Below are 22745 nucleotides of genomic sequence, written 5' to 3' on the forward strand. Positions count from 1 at the left end.
GATAGAGCATTCACAACCTCCCTGGGCAACCCATTCCAGTGCCTCACCACCCTCACAGTAAAGAATTTCTTCCTTATATCCAATCTAAACTTCCCCTGTTTAAGTTTTAACCCGTTAATCCTTGTCCTATCACTACAGTCCCTCAACAAAAACTCAAATCATTGAGCTTCATGGATAGCATCTGCTCAGTAACAACATCAAATTTATTCAGGTGAGCTTTATTGTACAAACCACTGCTCTCATTACAATTTCATCTCTATTTTTTAATAAACTACTACGAAACACTGAAATATTTATATGATTACATGAATCTACAGAGCTGAAAATTGCAAGCTCTGTGTGCAATTGTGTGCACAGAAGAGCACCCTTGGGTATTTGAACTTCTCTTGCACTCTTTGATGAAATACATCATTGAAATGTCTGGTTTATACCCAGTTGTGACCCACTGCAGGAGGGCAGCTTCCTGTCTTTCCTCTGTTTTTATCACTACAGGTTTCAGCATTGTTTTCTTTCTTTGCGTCCAGTGTAAAATCCATTGATAAAATAATTTCATAACAACTAGCTTTGTGAAGCACTATGAAGAGCTTTTCATCTTCAGATCACAGTAATAATTATATATTATTTTTATATATGTATATAAAGAATACATTTAATTATATGGTGTTTTGTTTGTTGTTGTTTTTTAATATATATACCACCCACAGTGGGTCTTAACTGGGTAGAAATTGGACATTTTCTTTAACGCATTTCTTCAGGGTTGGCAAGAGAGCTTCACATGTCTTTGTGAAGATTTGGACTTTGGGATTTATAGGTGAGGGGAAAGAGTGTCTATCAGTGTGCACAAATATACCTATGACAAGATCTCACAATTCTTGGAGTTTCATCTCTATACAGACAATTCTGTGCCTGATTGTTGCACATATAAATATTCAATGCATATACATAAACATCACAGTCAGACATGTACAAACATATCCCTTTGCTGCTTTGCTTTCCATATTTTGTTGTTGCTATGATTAGTTTTGTCAGACTTCTGATTTAACAACGTGTAGTCAGGCTTTCAGCTGCTCTTACACCTCCCAGACTACATGTACAGCTTCTCTCTTGACATACATTCATTTCTGTTTCCACTTGACTTCTGCCTCGACATCTCCTTGCTTCACTTTTCTTCCATACTATTTTAAGATGCAGTTCCAAGTTAGGAAGCATCTTTGACAGGTAACATAATGTTCAGTAACTATTCAGGTAATATCAGCATTTTTTTTCCCTACTATTTCAGGATTTCTCCGTTTCAGAAGTGTTATGATTAGGATGACGGAGCAGCACTCTGCTATGTAGGACTACATTCTGAAGAAAAAATTCCTTGGTGTTAAGCTGTATGCTTTTTAAAGACCAGAATTAGCACTTCTAGTGACAGTTATTTTGAGATACTGTCATATTCACCTTTGACCTTTCAGCCAAGTTTTCAGTGCCTGGGGTTTTCTGACAAAGTTTATACAACTGACAGAATAGGATATGTCAGCTTAGAAACAAGAGTGTTTTGTCCTTTTTCACGTTTAAATAGCTGTACTTGTACTTCATTAAGCAAAGCAGAGAGAGGAAAATAATACAGTGGATCATTAAGAAAAGGTCTCTTCTGTGTTTTAATATTATCAAATAGTTTGTCCAAACAGTAACACAAATGAAGGGCATTTGGTTTGTTGAAAAGCAGTTACATTTTATTTTACCGGGTCACAAGTGGCTTGCTTTGGGAAAAGTATGAAGAGGTCAGGAACAGACACTATCAAGGATGGACGTAAAGGCTTTTGCAGACTGGTAGCCTGCAAGGACCATGCCACCTGACAAGAGCTGGGGGGTGAAGAAGGAGGAAGGGCCATACTATTCTGCATCGCAGTGCCTGAGGGGCAGCAGTGACCCACGAATGAGAATCACTGTTGCATAGGCACGGCACCAGAGATGAACTAGAAATATACCATGAAGTCTTCATGATGTATTGTGAAATTATCAGAACACGAAGCCTTTCTTCAGAGGCCACAACAAATGATCATGTTTTCAGTGAAATTCAGAGAGTTTTGGACATCACTGTCAGAATTGAAATTGGTAGACACTAAAGGCCTTTGAAAAATCTCCTTCTGTATTGTCTACTAAGTGCTGATAAAATCCTTGATTACCCTATTTTGGTCTTAGGTGGCAAAATACAGGAAGTAAGAGCAACAAAAAGAATAAATTACTGGGTTCCTCTTAGAGCACAGCCTTCTAAATAATAGCTTGCTTTGTTTTGTAAAGCTGTCAAAAGCACAAGGATTTGGGGAGAGAAGGATGATCTAGACAAGAAAATCACCAACAGGAGATCAACATTGAAGTATCTAGATAGTAGAATCTGCCCCAGAGCAGAAAAAGAAAGAAATCATAAAACTGATACGCACTTGCATTGACGTAAAAAAAAAAATGCTGTAAATAACAGTACTTTCCAGTTCCCATTTAACAGCCACAGTGGTGTAAATGATTTAACTACGCACGTGGATTATTGCATTGCCCTTCATTTTCAGTACTTTTTTATCCATAGTTGCGTTATCGCTGTGTAAAAGCCTGGGAGAAGGGGGAAGTATAGTTTGCCTCCTGCCAATATAACTCAAAGGAAAAGTCTGGACATTTGTACTGATTCTGTGTTTAGTATTTTTCACACATCTTTGTTTCTTTAAAGCTAGTGCTGTAGAATTCATTGAGCTAATTATTGCAGGTTCATCCAGAGATTCTGTGTCACTGGAACAGAAGGTAGACACTTTGACAGAACAGGAGCCTCTGAGATAAGACATGCATAATGTTACATAAGATATCATTGTTGATAGACCATGTAACCATGACTGTGTAAATGACATATAATCCTTTTGTGCCACATAACCCAGTGGCTGCAGTTGAACAGGAATTCCTATGTCAGTATTTTTCACAGAGCCTTACTGCTTATTCCAGCATTAGATTAGGTTTATGAAACAAACCCAAACCTAATCCATTCTGTTGGCACTCAGTCTTTTCTAAATTGTCTTACATCTTCCCAGAAATTCTCTAGAGACCCTGTTACTGTAAAAAAGAACAGAAGTGTTACTTCTTCTCCCTGTTTACCATTTTCCCACTGCCTTCTGCAGCATACTAGTGTTCATTCCTGATGAATCTGTGATCCACTGAAACTCCACATTGCTTGGAGTTCCCTGTTCTGTTGTGTAGAGACTGACTCTCCGCTTGTATCTGTTAATTTGATTATCCTACCTAAGTGCATTTATCCCTTTTTAATTGCATCTACTTTTTCTTCCATACTCTTCCCACGATAATTCTTAAGTCCAGTCTGGCCTGCCAGCCCCTTTCCTTCTCCTTTCACATCAGTATCAAGTTCACTAAGCATTCTCTTCTTTCCTTCATTCACATCATCAGTAAAGAAATAAGCAGCACAGAAACCATGGCAGATTCCAGCAAAACCAGGTTCCTTCTATTTTTAAACTCCATTGTGACAGCAGCCCTTTGATAACCAGTCTGTCCTGGATTATGCTCTTCTAACAGTTTTGCGTCTCCCAAGTATTTTGTCTAGACTATATATTCTTTAGGTAGCTTATGAAAATACAACAGGAGACAGTTTCAGAAGCCTGTCTGAAGATATATGGTATTTACAGCTTGTCATCTTTCAAAAGCTGTAAAAGCTTATTTTACATTGGTCTGACAATATTTATCCTTGAAAAATCAAGTTGGCTGTTACTCATCTCTTTGTTATATTCTGCATGCTTCCAACTTGTTTTGTTTGTTTGTTTGTTTGATTAGGAAATGATAGGATCTATTGGCTCTCAGCAAACACCATTTGGAACTGACAGACAAAATAAGATCGATTGCTCTGCCAACATTCCTACCAAGAGATTTTGAAAGGTGGCACTCAGGAACTTCAGCAGGGTCTATGGCTGACTTCTGCACACTCAAAGGTATCAATCCAATAAAAAGCAGTCTTAGCTAGATCAGCCCATGTAATACTCATTTACAAAGTGTATTTGTTTCATCTGTATCACCCCACTCTTGCTGTAAAACAGACTATGCATCCTCTCCCTTATTCCCCTTTGAGGGAGTTGCAGACCTGATACATTGCCAGTGCAGGAGGATAAAAAAGAAGACGAAGAGGAACTTCTGTCTTAACCTGATTTTTATTTCCAGATTTAAAGAACAGATAGTAATATATATGCTGCGTTCACATTGCCTGCAACTTCACTGACCCATTCCTGGGTTCATATAATCCAGATATTTTCGTAAGTCTTAATTTCCTTTACTCACAGAAAGTGTTTCTAGGTACAAAATATTATTTAATACAGAGCATCTATGGTAATTTGTCTCATGTCTTCTAGTGTTTCTTCACACTATCCTTTTCTCATCTGGCTATAACTGCTTCAGCCAATGCATCTTGAAATGTTCAGTGTGGGTTTGGTCTTAGTTATGCTAGCAGTTTCGCTAGCATTAGGAATTATTTTCTCCTGATTTTCAAACCTGTAAACTCAGACAGGGATAGAAAGTAAGTGAAATTAGAATCTCTTTTGCTTCTGTGTCTACAGCAGTAATGAAATGGCAGAGGTCAGCTCTGGGATCCTCCTGTACAATCTACAATTATGTTCTCCTAACTGAATTTCCTGAGGAACTCTGCTGCCTCCTGTTTGTCTAGGTATAGCTGATAGAGACATGCAGCCAGGTGTAATAACAGTAATTACTCAGTAATTTAATAGAGCACTTGTAATGACTGAGATGTGAATCCTGCTTCCTTATCCCTGCTCCCAGGACTTCATCCAATCACTAGGTTAAAAAAAAGGTAAAAATCTCAGGAACAGAAATACCCAAACTTAAGAAACAGCTCTTTGGATAGAGCTCAGAATGTGTGGTGGGAATCCAAATTTCTTAACCTTGCCAGTATTAAAGCATTTTGCAGAGCAGCAGTAGGAAGGCAGAAGAATGGAGAAATGCTAAGTATTTAAGGAAGAACTGCAGGAAGCAGAACTGTAACCATGGAATTTAGTGACAACTGAATTAACTAAATACTGTAGTGTATATAAAATACAGTTATTTTGTTTGGAATATCTTTCTATCTCTGTGGATAAGTGTCGTGGTTTAAACCCAGCCGGCAACTCAGAACCATAGACCTGCTCGCTCACTCGCTCCCCCCCTTCTTCCTTGCTCCGCTCCCAGAGGGATGGAGAGGAGATTCAAAAGAATGTAACTCTCATGGGTTGAGATAAAAACAGTCCAGTAACTAAGGTGTAACACAAAACCACTACTGCTACCACCAATAATAATAATGATAAGGGAAATAACAAGGGAAGGGAATACAACCGCTCACCACCCGCCGACTGATACCCAGCCCGACCTGAGCAGTGATCTAGCCCTTCCAGGTAACTGCCCCCAGTTTATATAGTGGGCATGATGTGCTGTGGTATGGAATACCCCTTTGGCTAGTTTGGGTCAGGTGTCCTGTCTCTGCTTCCTCCCGGCTTCTCCTCCTCCCTGGCAAAGCATGAGGCTCAGAAAGTCCTTGGTCAGAATAAACATTACTTAGCAACAGCTAAAAACATTGGTGTTATCAGCGTTGTTCCCAGGCTGAAAGTCAAAACCACAGCACTGCACCAGCTACTAGGAAGGAGAAAAAATGACTGCTACTGCTGAACCCAGGACAGTAAGATAATGGATGTGCTTTATAAAACTAAACACATAGCAATATAATTAATGCACTTTCTCCCAGTGTATCTTAAGTAATATGACAGTCACCTGAATGAGTGCTTGCACCTTCTTCACAAAGTCAAGAAATGTTCCAGTCGATTCTGGGGATCATTGGTCTGGGGTTGGCTGGGATTGCCAGACTGGATCCTGCACAGAGCTTTCATGGGAACACCAAGGAACAAAGAGAGAGATGTGTTGCTGGATCCATACTGGTTTGGAGTTAGTGCCTCTTCTGCAGTGTGCCCAGAAAAACCTGTAATCCTGTCAGGATTTGCTGAGCTAGAAATTCGTACTGATGATGTCTGAAACTCAAGACTTTAATGTGACAAAGGCCACTTGGATTTTGGGTTGGAGATGACAGTAGTTGTGAAAATTCAGTGCACATCTTCAAATGCCTGCGGTGCTAAGAAATGTTTGTGTTTGGTGGTAGTTTATGATGTTAGACATATTTTAGATAGAAGTTTATTTTTTGAGAGTGACTAGTCAGTAGAGCTCCCTATTGTTGTTTCTTACATGGGGGAAGTACAAAACATTTGCTGATGTGAGTGCAGTGAGTAGAGGTAAGCCACTCAGCTTTGCTCAGAGACAGAAGACTATTCCTGGAAAATGTAATGCCAAAGGCCTTTTGGATTTTAGGTAAGAGTACAAGTTTTTGTTGATGTAAAATTAGGAGAATATTTTTGATCCTCACTTTTCAGAGTGAAATTCCAGTATGAAGGAAAACAGATCACAGTGCCTGATTCTGATGCCTGATAATTATAGTTTAGGCAGACAGGGATGGAGTTACACTGCAACACTATCATGGCTTGAAGCAAGAATGTTTAGACATGAGAGGCTTAAATCTCTCTTTCACAATTCTACAAAACCCGTGCTGTCCTACCAGTTAATGCAGTCCAGCTTTATTTTCTTCTTATGATTTTATCTTTCAAGAAACATTTATGTGAAGCCTGTTTTTCTCCTACAGCTTTGTGGAGATACTCTAAACTGATTTTGTTGTACCCAATCCAACTACATTCCTTCTATTTAGACTTAGATGGATGATTCTCAAGTTATTCATGGTCTTCCCAGTTTCTTTATTGGGTAGAGCAGGTGATATAAGAGAACAATCCATCACTATCTTGGAGGCATATAATTGCTCATAAATACAGTACTTTGTGTTTCATCTTTGTTTTCATAGCCTTGAATATGGTACCAGCTTACGTAGCTAGTAGGGCTTTATGCTTGGAAATAATGAAGTGTGAGAAAAATTAGACTTCCCATGCAGTGAATCCAGATCAGGCATTCAGAGTCTACTGTAGGCTGTGAACCCAATCAAATTATTGGGAAAGAATTTCAGTAAATGCAGTAACTGAGTGTGCAAGATGGAGTTTGGCTTTGAAAATAGAGACTGGAAACAGGGAGAAATAGTAAGAGAACAGTGACTAAAAAATAACCCGACATGTTCCATGGATGCCATAGCATCATGAACATCCATTCTAAGAAACTGGAATTCATGTTGTAGAAGAGGGAAAAGCTGGAGAACTCCATGAAGGAGAAATTTTGTGGTGCTGTTGACCACCAGATGGTACTTGGTGGGAAGGATTTTTTTTAATCTGTCTAAGCATCTGCTGTAGGTGCATGAGTTAAGCTCATCTTAAGCTTCTGCATGCAGATCTGCATTATCTCTAGTAATTTGGTTATTTTTAACAAATACCACAAAAAAAATACCACAAGAGTCTCTCAGATTAGGCAGGGATTCTTAAGCATTTGGTGGGGGAGGATCGTGGACTACATCTGTAGAAGGAAAGGGGTGTCAGTACAGTGATGTGGAGAGAGAACTAAGTGAAGTATCTGAAAAAAAAATTCCAGGCAGTGAGATGAGTAGCTCAGGGAAACAGCCTCCTCTATAAAGTGTTTTTCCATACTTCAAACTTGCAAGACAAAACACAAGTAAATATAAAACTGGTAGGAAGCCACATGATGGCTGGGGAAAACATTTAATGGACTTTATGCATCTCTGACATCTGGATTCAGGGAGTTAATCTGAGCTAGTGGCATTCTGAATCTGCTGATCTGGTGCTAAATCAGGAAAACTGGGAATTCACAAAATGCACAGCTGCACTGATAACATTAGAAGGCAGCATGCATTGAAACTGGTACTCATCTGCCAAACAACATGAAACTTCTTCGTTAAATTTAAAATAATCAAACGTTGGACTGGAAGAGACCTCAAGAGGGGACTTAAATCATCTCACCATTCGTAACAAATGTCTGTCTAGTCTCGTCCAGTGGTGGAGACACCACAACATCCTGGCTGCTCTGTTCCAGTTTCTCACCATCTCAGCACTTCACGTGAAACTTCTTTTCCCAAATATAAGCTCAGTACTACCTCCCCTATCCAATACAGCCATGAAGCCCAATTAAGGATTGTTACCATGTCTATCCTACAGGCTCTCTTGCTTATGCTTCCTCCTTTGCCCCACTGCTAATTTTCAAATTTCTAAATCAAATCAAGGGTCTAAGCCCTTCAGTCATTCCTTATTCATTATGACATATCTAACCATCCTATTTACGCAATTTCCAACTGTGTCAAAACTTTCTTCATGGAAACCCACACAGAACTGCAGCTGCAGTCTTAATAAAACTGAGAAAGTGAAAGGAAAACTTTTACCTGTGTACCACATTGTGGCACCTGCTACTTTCCTAACAGCACTACCTCATGGTGTTCAGACTGACCCATGTGATAATTCCTGTGTCTTTTTTCAAAACAACTTTATAGGCTCTCTCTCTCTCTCTATGGAGTTGATGATTTTCGTCAAAATCTAGAGTGTGCACTTGTCTCTTTAGAAGTTTCATCCTGTTTTTTTTCCTGTCTGTTGCTTCCATTTGTCTGGTGATTCAGCAGATCTGGTGTGCTCTCCCAAGTGTTCTTTTTAAAGTGTCCAGTGGGTAATAATTGCAAAACATCATAAATTGGGACTAACAGCTCATTATGCCATACCCCAAGGCAATTAAAGCTGTACTTTATGTAAAGGATCTGGATTTTATGTGAAGGTAAAAAAAACGAGCACAGATAGTTCTTCTTGGTTGTGTAGCAAAGGAGACCTCTTTGTACGTGTAACTTACCATGCTGGTTTTTCAGCACTCTAATATAAGGCCGAGGCATTCTTAAACACTATTTCTAAGTATTTGTTTCAAGACCTAGCTGTGGTTTATAGCTCATAAGCATCCGGCCCGACATTTCTTACAGAAGGAAGCAGAGAAGACCTTGAATCGTTAGTGCAGTCAGGTGGCAAATAGAGCAGAAGTCTTAGTCCTCATTCCTGAGTGTTCCTCTAATGACTCTCACAGTGACCGTTTTTGTGGTGGGAAGAAATGCTTTCTTTTAATTTGTTTGAAATACCTCTCTTGGGTTAGAATTGCTTCATTCTCATTAGCCAGATCCTCTGAGGGACTTGCACAGGTACAAGAAAATTGCTAGTTTAATTTACCAACTTCACCCTCAAAATACCCAGCCAGCGTATCTTCACATATCAAAAAAGGTGCTGGCTGATATTAACAAGAATTTCCTAAGCATAAGTTACTTGCACTGTTACGTGCTCTCGCCTTTCCCTGCTGCTTTAATTCTGGGTTGTTTAATTCTGTGTTCATCTCTTGTGTTATCTGACTGGAGTCTGGGTTGTAATTTTGGAGGAGGGTGCCGGACTGCTTATAGTTTGTAGAGCAGAACTTGTAAATTGATGTGAGGTGTTCAGGAATTAAATGTCTGCATAAAACTGAAAGTATTCCTGTCAAAGATGTTGAAATGCAAAGTTAAACTTACTTAGCAGGATTGCTCACTTTATACATGTGTGAAATAAAATTGTTATTTTAGTTTAGTTATCTGAAGTATTTCAGCATTGAAGAAGCTGAAGCACAGGAAAATGTGAAAATAATGGTTGTCAATATTGCCTACCTTAGGTATTCACATTTTGTCTTGGGTTCTAGAAACAGTCTCATGTAATTAATTAAGTGTTTTGGGTTGGGGGATGTACAAAAATATTAGCTGGCTTCTTGACAAACCATTCAAAAGAACTTCATAGTTTTCGGTTGGGGCGTGGGGGAAGGAAGAGAAACCCCCCAAAAACCCCACAACCAAAAATCAATCAAACAACTATTTTTCTGACCAGATACCCATAAGAGTCTCCAAATACATCCCTGGGCTGAACTTTCTTTGAACATATTTACTAGAAATTTTTCTGGGGGAGAAAGGCACAAAAAATTCGTATAACCATGGGAAAAGGAAATGCCACAAGTAGTCTTCTAAAATCCCTATCCTATCCTTAGGATTTGACATGTGTTGTGCTTCCAGTATGAAAACACAGTAACATCTTTCTGGTACTTCTGCATCCACTTGATGCCAAACAATATAAATTTGTGGGACATGAAAACAAAACAGTTGGGGCGGTGGGGATTAAATAATTAATGTTGTTAATGTTGCTTCCGTATGGTTTAATTATTTTATTTAGTAGAGTTCTTCTGTGCCTAACTTGCATGGATATGATTTATTCCCATTTTTTTTAATAATGTAAGAGAGTTCTTTGTTTCATTTGAAGGGGTAGAGGACCACTGAAGAACACATCTGATGTAATTAATGCAGCAAAAATGATTTCAGAGTCGGGATCAAGGATGGATGTCCTAGCACGGCTGATTGCCAATCAGGTAGGTTATTGATGCAGCAATGCATTAAACTGTGTCACAAATTAATCCATCCACAGAACCCCTAACACTTAAGAAAGTCACTTACAAAAGTGCTCATGACATTTTTACTGTCTGATCTTCTTTTTCTTCTCAATTTTTGAATACGTAGATCCTGTCTTAAATGTATGTGTGGATTCTCTTCTTACATATCAATGTGTCTGTTTAAATACACTTATGAACACACATAAATGTCTTTGTACATATATCACAGATGTGTATGTGCATTTATGTATTTATCTACACATGTATTTGTACATATGGGTATATTTGTGAGCTCCTTTAAGCTATAAATGCAAAATTTTAGACAGATACATGAATATATCATGTATAAATATATACATATATTCATACCTCCTTAGAGCTATGAATGCAACATTTTAGATGTATAGTCCATTTTTCCTCGGGTAAATTACCTAGAAACAACTGTAATTGTTTCAGGTGAGTCAGCTTAGAAGTGGAGTGTTGCACTGGCATAGAATTCTGCTGAGCAGGCTTAGACATGTTCTAGGTCTCAGCACCACCCTTAGTAAGGTTACTGACTTTGCTTCTTTTTTCTTTGAAATGACTTATTTTTCACCCTAATCTCCCTTTGTAGTTACAGAATCTGTACTTCTGGTGTACCTAGTTTTATCTGTCTTCCATTTCTGTCCCCCAACAGCGGCCATTTCTTTGGAGTACTGATGTCAAATGGTTTTCTATGTAAATATCCTTCTGGATAGTCAGTTTTGGCCTCTGCATGCCTGCAGTCTTGAGGTGATTTTTTTGCCTTTAAAAGAAATATGTGCCATCATCAAATGCAGAGTTGGAACAATAAGGTCTACTTTCTTTTCACTGAATTTTAAATACCTCAAACAGCTCAAAAAAACCCACCCAAAATACCTAAACCAGATGTACGTAAATCGATAAGCATGCTCATGTTCCTCGCTAGGACAACTCCGTAGTAGCTTAGGAAATTAATATACCAAGCAACTTGCCACATGCAGCCTGCTTTGTTAAGTAAGCTTGGTGGTTTTAGGGCCAGACAATGCCAGAAAAAGAGTGTAGTGAAATGTCAGTGTGCAAGCATCACATCTAAAGCATGTACACATTCCTAGGCTTTGTAACTGCCTTTTAGGCCCAGGGCAGCATGCAAGTCACTGCCTTCCACACCCTTACATACTGTTTCTCTTCCATTCACTTTTAATTTTCATATACAACCCTTGTTTTTCTAATACTTGTGAAGCAGCAACAATCTGTTAGTGTTTTCTGCCATATGTGTCTGAATTCCAGATAACAAGACAAAGAACTTATATTTTCCATTTATACAGTTGTGATCTGATTTGTGGAAAAACAAGGTAAAATGTTGTTAAGTGCCCATTTGTGATCTTGACAGATATTCTTCCAGCACTTACCTCTTTTCAAGAGCATTGGAGAATGGCTCCTTTCAAGCTTTTACCAGTTACAAATTAAAATTCTAACCCATCACTGATCCATTGCAGAAAACAATATGTTATCAAAGCTGAAGATGAGCAAGGGTCACAATCTCTTGCTCTTACAATAGGGAATCTAGTCTCACTGAGTCACTTCATTCCTAAAATTTTCCTTTTTCTGTATTACTACAATGACTGCAGACCAGAAACCTGAACAAATTAGTATGAGCAAAAAGTAGCCATGAATCATTAGTACTAATAATTTGTGTGACACATTTCCCAGCAGCTGCTGGAAACAGCAGCTGCTGGAATGATGTGACATCATTCAAGTTATTGTAACCCTTTTATTGAATTCACTCAAATTATTTCCATATGACCTAGCTCAGAACCTTGCACATAGTTGATACCCTTGAGCCACCTGACCTCTGGTATTTATTTCCTGTGGTATGTTGTGTGCATCAGAAATACACTGTTAGAGGTGTTGCTTGTATTTTAGATGTTATTTCATGCTATAGGGATTAGAAGCAAATGAGCATATACAATTTAAAAAAAAATAAACAAGTGAACCAAAGCAGCCCTTCCAGTACAACTGTGGTGAGCACAACTACAAGCATTGCTAGCTGTGTGTCAAACATAGTATGAAAGAGAATCTTGCCTTTATTCCTCCTATTACAGAGATGCTTAATACTATCCTCTCACTCCTCTGATGGCTAGAAATCGTTTAACTTCTCTAACCTGTTTTGCCTGTGCCAAGTCATCCTTTAACTTATAAAGCTTTTTCCTCATTGTGTTCTTTTTTAATCTCCAAGGTATTTGTAAAGACTAGTAATTCCTTTTCTCAACTATTACTTTGCTAAATTTCCTATGCCCTGCTTTCTTGGGGTCCTAAAATAAAATAAACTACATTCTTCTGGGATACCTGATAGCTGTTCTCTGAATATGGTCCAAACTGAAGGAGCTCTTCAAGAATCCAGTGCCCAGACTGGAACATAAATTCCAAGGAGGCTTTATGAGTGCCTTTCTCAATGGCGCTAATGCTTTTTAGTGGAGTATTGCACCCGTTGCCTTTTAATAACATTTAAATTATGTGGAATTTTTACTCCCTGTAAAAATGAATTTGTATGCTCTGTTTCAAAAGTGAAAAGACCTCTACATTGTACCAGTTTCAAGTAACTTCCTGCACATACTTTTCACCACTTTTTCACCACTTGCTATTGAGCTTAGTCTACCCTGTAAGTCTGATACTGTCATTTAATTAGGCCACATCCCGTTACTGTTCACAGTCATCCCATGACTGAACTATTACTCTGCCTTTGCAGTTAACAGAACAGGCTTTTATAACCCTCTCTTCCTGTGTTTGAAGGAAAGGGACACAGTGTGATACAATTAGCAGAATGTTACATTTCAATCCATCCTGACAGCACTTTTAAGATGACTCAGTGTTAAGAACTGTGAAAATAATCACAGTACAGCATCAGCATAAAACTAGGCAGATTAATCACAAACTGATAATAAATTTAATAACTAGGTAATTTCCACTGTTAAACGGGATGTTCACAATGGAACTTTTTGCTGCAGTCCCAGATAAAGGGAAGGCTATGCAGGTGTTCCAAACTCATTACTGAGTTGGAGCTTCCTGCAAGCTTGTCTGCAGCCGTACATTAGCTAGGTGTACGCTATGGCCAAGGGATTTGTGCACTGCAGCACAGCCTATGTCTGGCCCTAGTTCACAGGTCAGCTGCTGTGTGGGTTACCAGCTCCAAAATGTACAGTGGTCTCTTGGTCAGGATCAATACATCAAGGCAATGAAATGTTAAAGACTTCCAATCTGGAAGTGTAGGGATCAGTATGAAACATCTATATTCTGTAGAACCAGGTAGTCTCCTGACTTAGCTGATTTCATGTACTTCAAAAATGTTTACCTGAAAGTAAAATGAAAAATGCATCTAAAATGATAAGCTGATAAATATGATGCAAGCAGATGTGCCAAAAAGATGTTTTGATTACAGGATCATCTTACCTAAAAGCTTGCAGTTAACAAATAATTGCAATAAATTACACATTTATAGTAGTGGGTCTGTGTGTGATTATACCCAGTATTAATCACCATAAAGACAGCTTCAGATTCTAAAGAAATGCTACAAACTTTGTTAGCAAAGGGATAAAATTATAGTGAAGTAAGAACAGCATTGCTGTAATCAGACGTTCCTGCAGAATTGTTTGTCTTGGCGCTACTATGCCAGTGGCTTTTTAATTTCATTGTTGAATGCTGATTTCACTGTGATTTTGATCACTGCACAATTAATCAAATCATATGGAAGTTTCTGTGGATATTATCTCTTTTAGGTAAAACATGGCGGCATATTTTGGATGCAAGTCAGTTCTGATCCTCTTGTTATGGAGAGCCTGTGTTAATACCCCACTGTCTTAAATGTGTATGGAAAAGAACCTTGCATAATTTGCCAGGATCTCTAGCTAAGAATGTGAGGCATTAAACTGGTAACCATCAATTACCTTTGGGATGATTAAACTCAGAATTTATTAACCGTCCTTCTGTTGCAGTCTAGTGTTTGGTTTCACTAGTGAGCAACTTGTACCAGATGCTTCTGAGCAATATGTAGAGGATTCCTTACGAACTATCCTCTCTACACAGTACATTTCTTTCTAACATCTGTTTAAGGTTGATTTGGATATGCTGTTTTTCTTTTAGTCATTATCCTGCTAAAAATAGTGCAGAATTCTCATCTTTACCCCTGTAAATGCCTCTTCTTTCTATTGTGTTGGTCCCTGCTTTGATCATATGCTCTTGCGAAGTTTCATGGGTAAAGTACATAAAAATGAGCACACTTAGTCAGGCCCTGTAGGTTCACTTAGGCCGATTTCCTGTTGTTGACAATAGTCAATAGTGAGTATCTTCAGAACCTGGTGAGATAATGGCGTGCATTTCATGATTCTTCCACAATATGGTTTCCCAACCTCCAGCAGCCATTCAAGAGTTGACTTAACCAAACCTATTTTTGATGCACTTGATACATTAAATAGTCCTTGGTATTTTTTTTTCATTAATTTGTCCAGCAACTTTTTTGACCTGTGTAAGCTTTTAGTATAACCATCCTGCAACAAAGATTTCTGCAACTTAACAACAGTGTTAAAAGCCATCTCCTTTTGTTTTGAACTCAGGCTAGTTACTTTTAATGACCTCTTGTAGTGGAGGAAAGAATACCTGTCTTCACAAAAATCTTTGTTGTCCTTCTGTTTTTCTACATGCCTTGTAGTGGGCAAGGGAAAAATGCATCATACCTCCACTAGGTGGAAAAGTTGTGGGTGTACCACAGAGTTGTACAGTTGCGTAATTACATTTCAGAAGTCTTTTCCTAATAACACCTAGCATTTACCTTTTTTGAATCTACTGAGCATTGAACAGTGTTTCCATATTTTGGTTTTGAGCAGCAGTTTCTTGGTCTTTGATGCACGTCATCTTTAGCATTCCTAAAATGTTACACATTTCTTCTCTATATGGTATATAAGTAAGACAGATAGTAAACGTGACTGGCCTGCCAATATTATATGAAAGAGTACTCTATAATAAGGTTAAATTATTCTTGTCTCTGACATTCTGTAATTGACATTGTCACTATTTGAAGTGGATGAGACACTATGTAAGTACCCTGTTTGCCCATCTCTTGGGTTTTTTGGGGCAGGGGGGAGAGATCATGCTATATTTAAGGAAAAAAAAAAAAAAGAGGAGCAAGCATCTCTCATTGCAGGAAATACATGCTGTCTTTATATAATTAATTCTGACACTTAAAGGGATTACAGTTGCATTTGACTGATAGGACAGATTTTTTTATTAATTAAATAAACAATGATTATTCCAGTTTTCCAAGCAGTCTAATCTCTCTAAACTGAGATACTAATATTTAAATACTGCTTTGTGCAGTTCTTAAAGCAGTGTTGAGTAAGGAAGAAGCAAAGGCATATTTTAGTACAACTTTCTGTAATATGCTAACACTTTGAAAATATCACACATAAGAGAGGATGTCAAGAAGCTTTTCTATTTTTCCCCTAAATTTTGCCAAAGTACAGAAAACATTTTAGTAATGGATCTAGTAGAACATGAGGTAGGGACTGACATTTCATAGAATCATAGAATAGTCAGGGTGGGAAAGGACCTTAAGATCATATAGTTCCAACCCCCCTGCCATGGGCAGGGACACCTCACAATAAACCATGTCATCGAAGGCTGTGTCCAACCTGACCTTAAACACTGCCAGGGATGGAGCATTCATAGCATCCTTGGGCAACCTGTGCCAGTGCCTCACCACCCTCTCAGTAAAGAATTTCTTCCTTAGATCCAATCTAAACTTCCCCTGTTTAAGTTTGAACCCGTTACCCCTTGTCCTGTCACTACAGTCCCTAATGAAGAGTCCCTCCCCAGATCCCCCTTCTGATACTGGAAGGCTGCTATGAGGTCTCCATGCAGCCTTCTCTTCTCCAGGCTGAACAACCCCAACTTTCTCAGCCTGTCTTCATACAGGAGGTGCTTCAACCCTCTGATAATCCTCATGGCCCTCCTCTGGACTTGCTCCAACAATTCCATGTCCTTTTTATGTTGAGGACACCAGAACTGTACACAATACTCCCAAGTGAGGTCTCACGAGAGCATTTAATTCATATTAAGTAAGTAATTTAAAATAGTTCACCCTACTTTTCAGTATTTATTATCTTTTCCTAAGTCTAAAACATGGACTGCTTTGTTTAACCAAACATAACTGCATGAAGTGTGGAATTGTCACACCCCCATTTTAAACAAGTATCAAGTTTCTTCAGCCATGCCAGTAGTTTAGGTACAGTGTTTCATGAATTAAATAGAATTAGTGCTTTTTCTAAATTCTGGTAGGTTTTGGATTTAAATCCATTGACCACAATTCCATAAGACTCAAGAGTTTAAATAACTATACAAACCCATATATGGCTGTTGACACTGCAGTTGGTGGGAACATATCTTTCTTAATACACAAAGCTGAACACAAGTTTCCATCAAAAGGCAGTAACCATATTTCTAATGTAACTACGCACACAGGCTAAAAATACATCTCTGAAAAACTTGTAGGGATCTATTTATTATTTATCATGCTCACTTTTTACATCTGTGGTAGCACAATAGAGACTTACCATTCACCTTAAGAACCCTTGTTCTGCCAGAGCAAGCAGCTTTAGAACAACCGCATAGCAGGCCTGAAGTGTTTAGCTTGGTACTCACAGAATAGTATTTCCCCGCCCAGTACTCCAGGTATTTAGGGAGGTCAAAGAAATGAGGGTGGAAAGATGCTATTTTTATAAAAAAATCCTGTGCTATTAAAAGTATTGAAACTGGTGTTTTCTGTAAGACATTTTTATTGTCCTATTCCCACTGTTACAGAAGATCTGTGGATTGAGTTGAATAAATTCTGGATGGAATACAGAAAAATAGATTGTACTATAAAATTAAGCATAATTTCCTATAAATGTTAGCATTGCTCTTGTAGGTATCTTCTAAAAAAGAAAGCATAACCTCTTAGGAGTTGAAGGGAAAGTAACTATTCCATACATTAAAGAATTTGTTTAGAAATATTCCTAAGGCACGCCCAGCACTGTTTAAAGAAAAAAAGTTAATATGGGAAAGTGTAGGATTATTCTGAACTTCTCCAATTATTTTGTTAAAAAGATTCACAGGAGGAATGAACTGTGATCTGACACAGCTGCAGTGAAAAGCAAGGCTAGATTGGTATACAATTTGAATACTCCTCAGTGAAATATTAACATAATGTTTCAGACAAAATTTTGAATCAGCAATTGCTGAAATGCCTTATTAATTGTTCTTTTCTTAATCTTCAGTGTCCTGACCAATCATGCAAACAGGATTTGTTGGCTTACCTGGAACAGATCAAGCTGTACTCCCATCAGCTCAAAATCTGCAGCCAAGTTAAAGCAGAAATCCAGAATCTAGGTGGAGAGCTCATCATGTCTGCTGTAAGTAGAAAAATGGCATAAATTACTCTGTCAAGCAAAATATGTTTTAAATTTCAGTTGTGCTTTCCTGTGCTTGCAAGATGTTCCAGTGAGGCCCTGAATTGCTTGCTTTATTCCTGTTTTTTACACTGACTTAACACAGAGCATCTGAGGCACTGAAATGTAACATTGGTGGCTTAAAAGGAATAGTAATCACTTGCAGTTATTTTTCTTTTAAATTCTCAAAACATACTATTCTTCACTGTTACTCTGGAGTAATTTGATATAAGAACTGTAACCCCTTTTAAGATTGTGGCTCATTTATTTACATATATGGAGCACACGTGTGTGTCTGTACCCAAAAAATAAATCCCCAGATTCACTTCCAGTTCAGAAGAAAGTAATAAAAGACACTCTACATCTCTATAGAAATAAAGAAAATTAAAATTAAGAGCAAGTAGTCTGAGCAGATTTCTTGACTGTGCATTAATTTAAGAGTCATTAGCTCCATTACAATTAAGTATCATTAGCAGCAGAAAAGATATTGTTTATGATTTTGTGGAACTTTTCTGTACTTGTCCTCAGCACAAATCTGATCCCAGGCATTCATATATTATTTATTAGCGTTATTACTTGTAGCATATGGGATTATGATTTCAAGACATAAAATCTGCTAAATGGTACATAAACCAGATAACAAAATCTTCCCACCCTACATTCTTACTATTTAAGTACTTCGCTTTTTATGATGACTTCACATTCACATAGTATGGAATGTATGCATCACTAAAACTACTAGTACATTTTATATGGTTTATAAACTAATCAGAAATCAAGCCTCTACATCTGATATAAGATCTGAAACATTAATTTCTGTAGGCCATTTTTGTTGGTACAGTCAAATGAAAATTCAGAGGTCGTATTTAAACCTCGTGTAGAACTTACAGGTTAGTAATTTTGAATTGAATGTATACCTTCTGAAGCAAATACTTGTTTTCACTGGGGTTGTAAATTAATCAAGTTTAGCTTCGTTATGTTTCTTCTTCCTTTTACCAACATCTGAATGAGCAGAGTGGATTAGTAAAGCCAAATCTCATTGTTTCATGCCCTCTGTGCGTACATCTGCTGTCAGTGCTCTGAACTTGCCCATGTTGTCTTTAAACCTACTTCCAATGGTTCTACACAACAGAAATCCATGATTCCCTCTGTGCTTAGAGGCTTTATTTCAGTACTTTGTTCTACCCTCACCTGCATATAAACTGTTCACGTGTTTCTTAGAGTACTAATGCTTTTTTACCTCAGCTTCTATGTTTCTAACATGTCACCCCTGATCATGACAGACAGACAGAGACATACATAGATGGAGTGAACCTCCCCCAAAGTCCACAACAGCTGTGCAGCAAGAAACAGTGGTGCAGATACTGACTGCTCAGTCTGTGCTGGCAGGCTGTTGGTCACCCACTTGAGAGCCAACAAGAATTGGGCTGTCTCTGCCTTTTTCCCTCTAAGATCTCTTATTTGTGACTCTTTTTTCTCTATGCAGTCTCTGGTTTTGTGATCTGATAGAGATTTATTATTTGTCTTTGGCATTTTTGTGTCTCCATGAAATTTGGAGATTAGCTAACTAGTAATATAGAAAACTACTGGAGGACTGAAAAAATAATAAATGGGCAACACAAATAAACTTCATTCACTTACAAACCTAGTTAAAAGATACAGATTCTTGCACATCACAATGTATATCTGACTACTTTGGCAAATTTGGATTCACAAGGATCCTTGAGCTACAAAAATCTGCATACCGCCTAGTACACACTAGCTGTAATTTTCCTGGTCCTGTTTCTGTTATTGAGCACAGCTGATTGGTAGACTTACTGCAAGAAATTTTGAAAGCCTCTTTTTTTCTCCCACGGTAATTGATAGTCGCTTTTTTTTTTTACCATTTTATTGTGTAACCCATATGTCAACAGTGGGAAGTACACAATCCTGGTGCAAATATTTTAATTCTAAAACTAAAAACCCAAACTTAACTTCATAATCCCAGAGGGATGACTATAAAGCTTAATCCTGTTTCAGGGAAGGAGGATTAGGTTAACCTAACCTGTATGTAAGTGAACTATTTGTATTTTCTTGCTTCTATTTTAGGAGAATATGGGAGTTAAAAATATGTTGTATGTATACAGTGATAAGCAGAGAGGGAGAGAAATTCACTACTAATACAAAATGGCTGATTGAATTACTTTTTTAAAAACCTGGAGCAAATTCTGGCTTTGAAAGTCTCTGTGGGGGCTTTAGAATTTGATCAGGTAGGTTAGCTGGCCTTGAAAAAAGTGACAAAACAGCGTTCTGCATAAGAAAGCACAGAGGTTCTCCTTCCTTACTCCAGGATCTGGGAGCATAGTAAGGAAAAAGCTCTATAGAAAATATGTGAACAGCACATGTGTCCTGTTTATCTGTCAGGTATCTGCTCAGGCAGCTGAGTTTTACCCTTTGAGCCAAAAGGGGTTTTTATAGTTTATGCAACACTAGGAAATCTTCTGATTTTGTTCACACAAAATCAATAGCAAATCTCTATTTTTTAAGGAGTCAGAACTGCAGCTGGAATAGGATTATATTCTCCCCAGTTCTTATTTTCTCTCATTCCTCTGTTTCAGCTAATAAAGAATGAGAGTCAGAAAAAGAGACATCAGGCATGAATAAGTAAAAAAAGAGGGCATGCCCTTGCAGATAGTAAAGCTATCATTATGTATTAAGTAAAAATATAAAGATACTGGAAACTCCATCAGTCCTCTGGATAGTAAAGGTCTATCTAGTGAAAAAAAAAGTGTATTAGAAAGAGCATTAGGAAATAATCATTTTGCTTTCACTGTTTCCCTGTGATTTCTGTGTTCTGTGCCCATGTACATGTATGCTTAAGATTGAACTACCTGATTCTTGGTCATCTCTCAGATGTCTGTCATTGGCTCCTCAAAGTTCACTTTTGTCATCTCGTCTCCTTCACGAACTGTGATAAGGTATGCAAACAGAAAAGCTAAGGAGGAAAGCTCCATTCAGATAGTTAATATCAGCTTCCAAGCTGGGAAGTCAGCTATGCTGCACAAAGTAAAAATGATTGAGTAAAGGCTGGCAATAGACCACAAATCCACACATAAAAGCACTGTCATACGGATGTCAGGTAGCACTTATGTCCATCCTCCACTTCCCTTCCTCCAACTGTGTACAAGGATCTCGGATTTAAATCAGTCTCGAATTTTGAATTGTTTGGGGTTTTATTTCTCACAAGAAGAGTAGCAGTTCATGAAAAAAATGCGCTACTGAAGCCTAAGGATCGAGTCAGAGGAAAGAATAGGGGAGATGAAGAGCAGAGGATGTAGTCTATCACATATTTGTTGATCTTTAAAAGAAAGAACTCTCATCTTGAAATAGAGCTAAATCGTAACACCTGCCTTACCAGTGTCATCTTTCTGGATGAAGCTGTGGAGAAGAAAGCAAAGGAAACATAAAATGGCATCACACATTAACCTGATACACTACTATTGGTCAGCAGTGCTACGGTGTAAGGCCATCCATGTATCTGTCAATAGAAAAATGTATTCTTATTGATAGAAGCACTGTACCTAAGGAGGTGCTGGTGACAGCCAGCATAGTTCAGTTTGGGACTTACTGCCATGACAACAAAGAGCATTATGCATATGAAAAAGTACACTGTAATCTACAAAACACAGCTCATAATCATTCGTTCTCTAGATCACATTATCTTTAGTTGTTTTTCTTCTGTCCCCCCCATGTCTTCCCTGTAACACTCCTCTAACAAGCTCCCTTATAATGTTTCTTACTTAAATTAATATCCCTGCCATATCATTAGTGTAGGTTAAACAGGCCAGTGTACCTGGGCAGCTGGAATGCTGTGGGAGTATCCAGCTGATAGTCCTCCTAACTGTTCTCCTCAGTTAATGTTTTTTTGACTTCAGTCCACAGAATGTTGTAGTCTCATGCCCTTCCCTGAGCTCCATCCAGTACCTTCATTCTAGCCAGTAGCACAGTAATGCTCAGACCCCCAGTTATGGTGGTCATTAAAGGTTTTTTGCTTTAGAAAGAAAATAGAAATCTGGAAGAAAGAGTTCTCAGAGTTACAGTATCACAGAATTTGATAAATGGCATAGAAAAGATCTCTCAGGTTAGCCAGCCCTACCTGTGCACTGAAGGCTGTTTCGCTCTGTTTTTCCTGCAAATCACAGAATCACAGAATATCAGGCTGGAAGGAACCTCAGCGATCATCTGGTCCAACCTTTCTAGGCAAGTGTGATCTAGACTAGATAACCCAGCACATTGTCCAGCTGAGTTTCAAGTGTCCAATGCTGGAGAATCTACCAAATCCCTGTGGAAATCCCAGTGGCTGATTGTTTTCATTTTGAAAATCTTCCTCCTATGTCCAGTCGGAATCTCCCCAGGAGTATAACTTGTACCCATTACCTCTTTGTTTTTCCCATGTGACTCCTTGTAAAAAGAGGCTCTATCTTCTCTGTAGCCACCTTTTAAATACTAGAACATGGCAATAAGGTTTCCCTTAAGCCTTTTTTCCTCAAGGCTGAACAGATACAGTTCTCTCACAGCCTTTCCTCGTAGATCAGGATTCCCAGTCCTTTGATGATCTTTGCGGCCCTTCTCAGAACCCTCTCCAGCCTGTCCACATCTTTTTTTTGTAGAGCAGGGACCAAACCTGAACACAGTATTCTAGGTGTGGCCATACAAGCACCAATTATAGGAGGATAATGAGATCTTTATCTCTGCTGATGATGCCCATGTTGATGTAACCCTGCATCCTGTTCTGCCACAGGGAAAAAATGGGATAAATCAAATGCATCATTTGATTCATCTTTGATTCTTCCTGTT

General features: G+C 38.3%; 1 protein-coding gene across 1 annotated transcript in view; it reads left to right on the forward strand.

The window, feature by feature from the left end:
* The window catches only part of CTNNA3 (catenin alpha 3), a gene marked incomplete at its 3' end in the record, with an annotated part of 502263 nt that overhangs the window by 470288 nt on the left and 9230 nt on the right, over window positions 1-22745 (forward strand). The window contains exons 15-16 of the mRNA XM_080620404.1: window positions 10308-10413; window positions 17739-17873. Coding sequence (XP_080476530.1) covers window positions 10308-10413; window positions 17739-17873 — 241 coding nt within the window. The remainder of the gene's footprint in view (window positions 1-10307; window positions 10414-17738; window positions 17874-22745) is intronic.

The sequence above is a fragment of the Psittacula echo genome (genome assembly GCF_963264785.1).
Source record: "Psittacula echo genome assembly, chromosome: 6".
NCBI classification, from domain to species: domain Eukaryota; kingdom Metazoa; phylum Chordata; class Aves; order Psittaciformes; family Psittacidae; genus Psittacula; species Psittacula echo.